The sequence below is a fragment of the Aegilops tauschii genome, chromosome 3 (genome assembly GCF_002575655.3).
Source record: "Aegilops tauschii subsp. strangulata cultivar AL8/78 chromosome 3, Aet v6.0, whole genome shotgun sequence".
NCBI classification, from domain to species: domain Eukaryota; kingdom Viridiplantae; phylum Streptophyta; class Magnoliopsida; order Poales; family Poaceae; genus Aegilops; species Aegilops tauschii.
In genome coordinates this window covers 381,133,616-381,144,326 of record NC_053037.3, presented here as the reverse complement: position 1 = coordinate 381,144,326, position 10,711 = coordinate 381,133,616, and the positions used below count along the sequence as shown (strand labels likewise).

The following is a 10,711-nucleotide window of genomic DNA, read 5'->3' as shown; positions in this document are numbered from 1 at the left end:
TATGACCAGTGCCCCCACCTGCGTATACCACTACGGCAGTACAGCAATGACGTTCGCCAAGACACAAGGAAACGAAATGCAATACAAAACGGAGGACCAGTTCAGTCGCAAAAAAAAAAACGGAGGACCAGTTGCCCAGCCAGTGTCTTCGTGATGCCTCTTGTTTTTCCTTTGGAGGGCCCAGTTGCGTCGCTTCTTCCATAGCATTTGGCATTTGCCCGTGCATCAGGGCTAGGCCCATTTCGTTTGAAGCAAGGCCCACTGCAACGCAGGAACTAATTAAGACCGATAAGCAACCACCGAGTAAACGCAAACAACACTCGAGCTCGAAACGAGATTTTCTAACCAAGCCCCCGGAAAAGGAAAAAACAGCCTGCCTGGGTAGGCATCATCATCATCATCATTCGTCTGCAAGGCGAGCACGCACGCGAACTCTTGCCTGCGGCCAAGCCTCCTCCATCTCCATTTACAAATGTCGCGTCCATTCCTTTCGGCAATGCCCCCTCTACCGGTTTTGTTTCTTCTCCTAACGTAACACCCCTCGCTCGCTGACACACACGACATCCCCGTCTTCTTCCTTGGCCCTCGTCTCGTCTCCTCCTCTGCGCTCTTCACTCCGAGTCGCTGTCCATGCTCTCCATCCCCTTCAGCCCTCTTCGCCTCTGCATTCCAGATCAAGAGAGAGAGTTTTCTGTCAGTGCCGCGCTCAAGACCAAACCTTCATGGGAGACATTGTAGAAACGAAGACAAGTAACACTACTAGTACACTAATGTTCCTTCTAGGTGCTTAAATAATAGCTAGAGTATCCAACACCACAAGCACGACCTAACCACGCAGTCTTCCAGGACTAAACAGTTGAGTTCATGTTACAAGATTCCTTTCTCCAGATTACTACTGGTACAAGATTCGGAGATTTGGAGTTGGTGCCTCGTACTACTATAAACGTAGAGATTGAACTTGCAGTGATTTTTTTTTTTACATCAACTTTCAGTGATGTTAATTCCAACAGATACTCCCTCCGTAACTAATATAAGAGTGTTTAGAATACTAAAATAATGATCTAAACGCTTTTATATTAGTTTAAAGAAGGAGTAGAAGGGAAAGGTTTTCAAATCTTCTTATTTCATTTTTATGCCCTTTTTCATGGTTACGATTCCAAGGTCTATCCGGGCGCGCCATCATGTGGTCCTGACAAGCGACAGATACATGTCTCCACATGGGCCCCTTCCACTGGATCGGCCCATTTGCAAGGGCACAAGTGCCAACGGCGAGTTGAGGCTCACAGGTGGACCTCATTCGCAAAGAGGCCTCGGGATTTTTCTTTCGTGCCTACTACTAGTAGTACGTACCGGTTGAGTTGTTCGACGGGTTTGGCTCATTTAATTTGGGAAAACCACACATGATAGTGCAGTTTGCAGGCTGATGAATCTACTTAACCTCTTTTTTTGGAGATGGATCAATCTACTTAACCTAGGAGATTCTTGAGGTTAGGGCAAGAGAGATCGCCTAGCACGGTTGCATCCTCACGTCCACAGCAATAAAGCGGGGCCAAATAACTCGGCACCGTCATCAATGAGCATCACGGGTCATCATGGGTCCCACGTGACCATCCTCCCAAAAGAAAAGAAAAGGGGCAACTAATTAACCTCGCTTTAAGGCTTTAATTCGCATTGCAGCCCATCAATCACATGCCCTGAACCAATCAACCTACCTGAATCAGAATCACCACTAGTACTTTTTCTTTTTTCTTTTTCCTTTTTTCCATCTCAAAAATCTATTTTATTTTTTTTCGAGGAAAAGAAACTATTTTCTTTGCAGCCGAAAAGAAACGAAAAGGAAAACTAGGAATTGATTGATTGTTTGTTATACCTTCTTGACACATTTCTTCTCTCGCACCTCATACCGGCCTTTGGTCAAATCCGAGAGCCACATCCCTGGAAACACGAACTGCAGCAAGACACAGGTTAGATGGATCCGATCGGATTCAGTTTTTACAGGAGCATGATGAGATAGATGGATGCATACTTGGAGCGACTTGTCCACGTTCTTGGCCCGCTTCTTGGGCCTCTGGGGCAGCTTGGTGCCCTTCATCACCAGGAAGTCGTCCTCCTTCTCCTTGCGGGACAGCGAGATGTAGATCCGGGGAAGCTCCAGCCGCTCCCCGCCCAGCTTCTCGCCGGCGCCCGTGCCGGTGCCGTTGGCGGCGGACACCAGCTGCGAGTCATGGTTGTTGCTGTGGTGGTGGTGGTGGTGGTGGTGGGCGTTCTTGGAATCCATGTGATGCTCCGCGGCGGGGGGCTTGTGGTGCGGCGCCTTGTCGGGCGACGACCGCTTGTGCACGCCGCCCGATCGCTCCTCAACGGACCTGATCGCGCAACCAAAGGAAGAAAACATGGCGTCAATCATGGGATCGGGGTGGCGTGGTGCTGCTGGTGATGATGCGGCGGTGGTTGGGAGGCTGCTGAGGGGTAAAGGAGAAGAAGGGTGGGTAGGGTGGTGGATCGGTGGTACTAGTACCAGAGGGAGACTCTTGCCACAACCAGATGCATACAATATATATGCAAAACCTAGCAAAGCTGCTACTACTAGAACTCACTTTTTTTCCCTTGCAGAGGTGCTACAACTACAACTGTTGATGCCCATCCATACATACAGAAAAGAAAAAGGAGATCGGACACACATATTTATAAGAAGAGAGATAGCCAACCATCTGCCCTACCGCTGGTACTACTTTCCCTTGATGCTGCGATTCATATCATGGTCGTGCTAACACGGAAGCTGAAATCTACTACTGGCGGCTAGATCGGCCGAACAATCCACGGAAGCTGAAATTGGCCCTGGAGTGAAAGGAATTTGAGCAGATATGGCAATCTAGTCGGGTCCCCCATGCATCACGCAATGTGTGACAAATACGGGCGCTGCTGGCTGCCCCTATGTCACCTCTTGTGTCCACGGATTGGTCAAGGGACGACAGGGACGGTAAAGTTACCGCCCCGTCCAGATCCAGACACGAAACTTTCCACAATAATAAAATCGCTTTTGAAAACGTAAATAAATGGCACGAAATTAGGAAAAGATGGAGCGATCCAGATCATCAAGGCAGTATGTCAAATATTATTACGTAGAAAAAATGAGAAAAACCTACTTGCTTCAAATTGTTGGAGGAAAAGAAAGGAATCTTTCGTCCAACTCCAGCACTTGCTGCGGTGCTAAAAGACGGGCGGGCGGCACAGCTCACCAAAACCAAAGAGGCCCAAACCCGAACGCCGAAAACACCACGCGAATAAATAACGCCCACGATCCCACGACTCCAACAACAAGAACAAGATGGCCTAGCGGCCCGGTAGCTTTCCTTTCCTCGGGGGCAGAAGCGGAAACGGAAAAAGGGTCGCGGTCGCCGGGTAAAACCGGCGAGAAATAGGGGAGAGGAGCGGGGTCTCACCCAGGCCAGGATATGCGAGACGAGACGGGGACGCGAGGGCGAGGCCGTACCTGCTGTGGTGGGGAGGCTGGTTGTTGGCGTCTCCTCCGGCGACGCGGGGCGGGAAGGACGACGAGGACCTCAGGTTGGACCCCCGCGTGATCGTGGCCGGAGGAGGGGGCATCAGCTTCTCCGCCGGCGCCGGCGCCGACGCGCGCCGCTGGATCTTGCCGTTGCCCAGGGTCTGCCGACGCTGCGAGGACGGCGACGCCGACGAGGACGCCGCCGAGGAGTCGCGCCGGCAGCGGGACCGCTTGTTGTGCCCCCACTGCAGCAGCACGTCGCCGCCGACCGCGCCGGTGCCCGCGCTGGTGGAGCTCGGGGAGGCCGTGTCGGAGGAGTCGGAAGGGTGGTGCTGGCCGTGGTCCCGCGCCGGGCTCCGCGCGGCCGGCGGCTGCGGTGCACGCGCCCGGACCGGCGGCTTGGAGTCCGCCTGGGAGGCGGCGAGGTACGAGGCCAGTCGGGAACCGTCGGTGGCGGCCGCCGGGCCTTCGTCGTCTCTGAAGGATCTCGAGGCCGGCTTGCGTGCGACGCCGCCGCTGCCACCACCGTTGGCGAGCGGGAGGCAGTCCGGGCTGAGCCTTTGGTACCTGCAGCGACGCGGGTTAGCGATTTTGACCGGACGAAGGGATCTGCTGCAAAATGTAAGTAACAAATCGGCCGCCATGGAGTTGCCGATGAAATGAAAAGAACACACGGGATCGATCACAAAACGACCGCAAAATTCAACGGCCGGCAGAACCGGGATGGTGAACGCAAAGAACACGGAAACACTTGGGTCATGAACCATGAACTCCAATCTTCACACGAGGAGAGCCTTAGATGCAGCTAAGAAGAAACGGCAGGATGCTTGTCATCCGGACCAAACAGCCGGACAAGAGCATAGGAAACGAACGGAAAAGACGACCAGGAAGTATTCAGAGCACAAGCAGAAGACTGCCAAATACATACAGAGATTAAGAACGCCGAATCATTCATCAGGAGCCAAACGCAACCGCGCAAATTGGCATACTCAGAATCGTAACACCAAAGCACAGATCAACCAAACCGAAGAAGAAGAAGGGAAAATCCAGAAACTTAGACGACGGCGGCCAGATTACAACAAAGTAAACGCATGAAAGGTGAGAAATTTACAAGGCCGGCCAGTTGCGGCCGAGGACAGGCGAACAGATGAAATTCATCACCAACCAAAGGAGAACAGAAGCCGGAACCAAAAATCAAACGCACGCAAGATAGAAACAGCGCACGCGTCGATCTGAATACAAACAGAAACAGACACGGATGTAAGGAAGGAAGAAGAGCACGAAGAAGAGGAAGAGAGGGGAGAGAACACGGAGATCTGCCGGCTACCTCATCATGTCCAATGCGGGAACGGCCTTCAGTTTCGATGAGCTCGTCGACGCGGCGTCCCTGCCAATCGCGTGGACCTCGAGGAGGCCACGCATCAAAATTGGCCTCCGGCCAACCGCTCGAGGCAGGCTCCTTCCTCCTGCCGCTGAGCAATCACTCCCCCGTTCGTCTACACGGAACGAACAGGAGGCGGCCACGAAATTTGCAGGAAAATTCGTGAGAAGAAGAGGAGACGATGAGGGAGGGTGGGAGGAGGAAGAAGAGAGCAGCAATGGCGATGGGAGCAGAGCCGGGGGTCCAAATAGAGGCTTTATCTTTCGCGGCGTTCCCCTTCTGCCCTCGGGTAGGGCTGCCTATCCACCGTTCTGCCACCGCATTTGGCTGCCCAAACTGCCCCCACGTGGGTCGTGGCAGTGTGGTGATTTGCGGGGAATTCGTGGGTTTCTTGTCCACGAGGGCCGGGGAGATCCGTGCGGCCTCCTCTCTTGCCCTTCAAGCGTCCACTCGGAGATCTCGTCGCTAACAGACGTCACCGCAAACTAAATTGAGAAACAATTTTAGTACGGCTTGGTCATTCGAGCCCCACATGGCAGTCACTTATATTTGCGTTATGCTGTGCCACGTCTACGGGGAGTGCATCTCCTGGCGTACGGTCGCTGGCCCGTGGGTCTCCCAGATGAGTGCGCGAATTTACCAGAGAGCGCCGATCTGGTTTTGAACGAACGGTGATATGAGTTTGATGGGATCGCCACATGGACGGTACGTTGGTACGACCATACCGCATAGGCAGCGGACGGGGGACGTGAGGAGGCAGGCGGTTGTGCATCGTCGTCGTGATCGGCACACACGGCTTTCGCGCCCGAGGAGCGAACCAAAGCAGGCAGCAACGTTTGGCCCGTGGGGACGAATTTTTAGGGCAAACTCTGGTAGAGTAGTTATATTTGCAGACTCCATAATGCGTATGAATTGCCAGAGGCAACTCCAATCGCACGACCTATTCTGTCAACGCGCGTTCGTTTTTGTCAAAACGGACATAAAACGTGGCAGTTTTTGTCAAAACGGACATATACCGTGGCCCGACGCGTCGATGCAAACGGACGTGCGCCCATTTTTTATCCATCCGCGATCCATTTTGGGTCCAAATATGGCCGGGTTTCTGTCGGCGCGGACGTGCGCGATGCCCACCCTTGTCCTCCCCTTGCCCCCACCACACAGTAGCACATCCATCCCATTTCCTTCATTCTCTCTCAAAACTCTCCCGCCCTCTCGCCATGGCCGACGGGCCAAAGCCCGCCGCCCCCGCTGCCCACGATCGACGGCGTGGCCGGCAAGCCCCGCTTCACCCACAAGAAGCAGCCCAAGGAGCAGACGCCGGAGCAGTGGGCGATACATTCAACGAAGAGGGCTAGCCGGAGGAAGGTACAAGCCGCGCACCGCACGATAGGAGGCACCACCGTGGAGAATGAGCCCCTCGTCGCCAAGGCCACGCAACAGGCCCTGATGATTCTAGTGTTCAGCCATGGCCGCTCCGAGCCGGCCATTCTAGCCGCTGTTGCCATGCCCACGGTGAGCACGGGGACGTTGTTTTCCCGTTCGCCATGGGCGGAGGCGCTGCGCACCTCCCCCACGCTGCAGACACACAACTTATCCCCAACACAACCCGCAAGCCACCCGCTTCTCCACCTCGCGCGGAAGGGAGTGTGAGGGTGGCCACCCCCACACCCACGTCCATCGACATCAATGCCACGCCTGTGGCCGGCGGGTTGTCCACCGAGGGGCAAAGGAAGCGGGCGCATAAGATCCCCGCTGGCAACCGTCCCGACGCCTGCCAACTGTTCGACTAAATGCCGACATCAACACAAGATGAGCCGGCCAATGAGTTCATCATGGAGAACATCATTTTAGAGGGTGGCAAAGGTGACTGGGGCTTCGACCCCAACGAGACCCAAAGTCAAGACGGGCGCGGCTGCTTGATAACCCACAAGTATAGGAGATCGCAACAGTTTTCGAGGTTAGAGTATTAAACCCAAATTTATAGATTCGACACAAGGGGATCCAAAAAATATTTGCAAGTATTAGCAGTTGAGTTGTCAATTCAACCACACCCAGAGATTAAATATCTGCAGCAAAGTGATCAGTAGCACAGTAATATGATAGTTTTGATAGTAGTAGTAATATCAATAGTAACGGTAACAGTGATAGCAATGATTTTGTAGCAAGTGTAACAGTAGTAACAACAATAGTAACTTAGCAAAACAATATGTAGGAAATTTGTAGGCATTGGATCGGTGGATTCGTTGGATGATATTCATCATATAATAGTCATAACCTAGGGCGATATAAAACTAGCCCCAGATCATAAATATAATATAGGCATGTATTCCGTAAATAGTCATATGTGCTTATGGAAAGAACTTGCATGACATCTTTTGTCCTACCCTCCCGTGGCAGCGGGGTCCATATGGAAACTAAGGGATATTAAAGCCTCCTTTTAATAGAGAACCGGAAAAAAGCATTAACACATAGTGAATACATGAACTCCTCAAACTACGGTCATCACCGAAAATTATCCCGACTATTGTCACTCCTGGGTTTACGGATCATAGCACGTAGTAGGTGAATATGACTTGCAAGATCGGATCTAAAACATAGATATAATGATGATAACATAAACGGTTCAGATCTGAAATCATGGCACCCGGGTCCAAAGTGACAAGCATTAAGCATGACAAAGTCATAACAACATCAATCTCAGAACATAATGGATACTAGGGATCAAGCCCTAACAAAACTAACTCGCTTACATGATGAATCTCACCCAACTCCTCACCGACCAGCGAGCCTACAAAGGAATTACTCACTCCGAGTGGGGAGCAACGTGGAATTGGCGATGGAGAAGGGTTGGTGATGACGAAGATCGAAGATCCCCCTCTTCGGAGCCCAAAATGGAGTCCACATCTGGACTCCTGATGAAGAACAGGAGGTGGCAGCAGCTCTGTATCGTGAAACATGATAATTCTTTCTTCCTGATTTTTTCTCCAAATATGGGATTTTATAGAGTTGGAATCAAAGTCTGCGGGGCCACCAGGTGGGCACAACCCATCTGGGCGCGCCTAGAGGGGGGCGTGCCCTGGTGGTTTGTGCTCACCTAGCCCCCCCCCTCCGGTGGTTCTTGGCTCCAATGTTTTTTTTATTGGGATAATTAGATTTATGCCCCTAGTTGTGCCCCACTCGTCTGTTTTACCCCTAATTCCCAAAAGTCACCGGTTCTGTCCAAGTCACTTTGCTCCTCTTATGCTTTTGCCCTTTGACCGTTTGACCGTCAGTTTGAAAACTTCATAACTAATTCATACTAAATCAGAAAAATGCAAATAAGATACCAAAATGTTCAGAAAAACATCACCTATATGTCAGTGTCATTTGCATTCATGAAAAAAAGTGTTGGAAAGTGCACATCCGAGTTTTAGCTCTTTTGATACCACCATGAATAGTAAACTCTAAAAAATTCAAAAAAATTCAAAAAAATAACTGATTGGTTTTTTTGCCGCGGCACCCACGAATGTTATTCCCTGATGAAACTTGGCAGGCACTTAAAACATTTGTCATTCTTTGCCACCAATATTTTTTTGAATTTTTTTGAACTTTTTAGATTTTACTATTCATGGTGGTAGCATAATAGCTAAAACTCGGATGGGCACTTTCCAACACTTTTTTCATGAATGCAAATGACACTGACATATAGGTGATGTTTTTCTAAACATTTTGGTATCTTATTTGCATTTTTCTGATTTAGTATGAATTGGTTATGAAGTTTTCAAACCGACGGTCAAACGGTCAAAGGGCAAAAGCATAAGAGGAGCAAAGTGACTTGGACAGAACGGGTGACTTTTGGGAATTAGGGGTAAAACAGACGAGTGGGACACAACTAGGGGCATAAATCTAATTATCCCTTTTTTATTATGAAATAATTCTTGAAAAAGTTCCGTTCCAATCCGAGAACTTCTATTTCTGCACAAAAACAACACCATGGTAGTTCTGTTGAAAACAACGTCAGTCCGGGTTGTTTCATTCAAATCATGCAAATTAGAGTCCAAAACAAGAGGAAAAGCGTTAGGAAAAGTAGATACGACAGAGACGTATCAACTCTACCAAGCTTAAACCTTTGCTTTGAAGGAAATATGCCCTAGAGGCAATAATAAAGTTGTTATTTATATTTCCTTATATCATGATAAATGTGTTGGGGAACGTAGTAATTTCAAAAAAAATCCTACGCACACGCAAGATCATGGTGATGCATAGCAACGAGGGGGAGAGTGTTGTCTACGTACCCTCGTAGACCGTAAGAAGCATTATGACAACGCGGTTGATGTAGTCGTACGTCTTCACGGTCGACCGATCCTAACACCGAAGGTACGACACCTCCGCGATCTGCACACGTTCGGCTCGGTGACGTCCCACGAACTCACGATCCAGTAGAGTGTCGGGGAAGAGCTTCGTCAGCACGACGACGTGATGACGGTGCTGATGAAGCTACCGGCACAGGGCTTCGCCTAAGCACTACGACGATCTGACTGAGGTGGATTATGGTGGAGGGGGGCACCGCTCACGGCTAAAAGATCAAGGATCAACTTGTGTCTCTATGGGGTGCCCCCTCCCCCGTATATAAAGGTGTGGAGGAGGGGGAGGGCCGGCCCTCCTATGGCGCGCCCCATGGGGAGTCCTACTCCCACCGGGAGTAGGATTCCCCCCTTCCCTAGTTGGACTAGGAGTGGAAGGAAGGGGAAGGAAGGAGGAAGGAAAGGGGGGCCGGCCCCCTTCCCAATTCGGATTGGGCTTGGGGGGGGGGCGCCCCCTCCTTTGCTCCCTTCTCCTCTCTCCCACTATGGCCCAATAAGGCCCATATACCTCCCGGGGGGTTCCGGTAACCTCCCGGTACTCCGGTATATGCCCGATCTCACCCGGAACCATTCCGATGTCCAAATATAGTCGTCCAATATATCGATATTTATGTCTCAACCATTTCGAGACTCCTCGTCATGTCCGTGATCATATCCGGGACTCCGAACTACCTTCGGTACATCAAAACACATAAACTCATAATACCGATCGTCACCTAACGTTAAGCGTGCGGACCCTACGGGTTTGAGAACTATGTAGACAAGACCGAGACTCATCTCCGGTCCAATAGCGGAACCTGGATGCTCATATTGGTTCCTACATATTCTACGAAGATCTTTATCGGTCAAACCGCATAACAACATACATTGTTCCCTTTGTCATCGGTATGTTACTTGCCGAGATTCGATCGTCGGTATCTCAATACCTAGTTCAATCTCGTTACCGCCAAGTCTCTTTACTCATTTCGTAATGCATCATCATGCAACTAACTCATTAGTCACATTGCTTGCAAGGCTTATAGTGATGTGCATTACCGAGAGGGCCCAGAGATACCTCTCCGACAACCGGAGTGACAAATCCTAATCTCGATCTATGCCAACTCAACAAGTACCATCGGAGACACCTGTAGAGCACCTTTATGATCACCCAGTTACATTGTGATGTTTGGTAGCTGAGGGAGTCCTAGACTAAGGGGTCCTCGGGCGTCCGTCCTGTTATCCATGGGCCGGACTGATGGGCTGTGAAGACATGAAGGCCGAAGACTGTACCTGTGTCCGGATTGGACTCTACTTGGCGTGGAAGGCAAGCTTGGCGACAGATTATGAAGATCCCTTCTTATGCAACCGACTCTATGTAAACCCTAGACCCCCCCGGTGTTTGTATAAACCGGAGGGGTTAGTCCGGAAAGGATACTCATTACCATATTCACATAGGCTAGACTTCTAGGGTTTAGCCATTACGATCTCGTGGTAGATCAACTC

At 50.7% G+C, this 10,711-nt stretch overlaps 1 protein-coding gene across 1 annotated transcript; it reads right to left on the bottom strand.

Annotated features, from left to right (window-relative positions):
- Positions 1–320: 320 nt before the first annotated feature.
- Positions 321–5,401, bottom strand: LOC109762767 (uncharacterized). The gene is made up of 5 exons (XM_020321636.4): positions 4,833–5,401; positions 3,494–4,072; positions 2,027–2,366; positions 1,871–1,948; positions 321–662 (listed from the first exon to the last, which is right to left on the bottom strand). The coding sequence occupies exons 1-5, from the start codon at positions 4,925–4,927 to the stop codon at positions 612–614; spliced, it is 1,143 nt and encodes a 380-aa protein (XP_020177225.1). The 5' UTR covers positions 4,928–5,401; the 3' UTR covers positions 321–611.
- Positions 5,402–10,711: the final 5,310 nt, after the last annotated feature.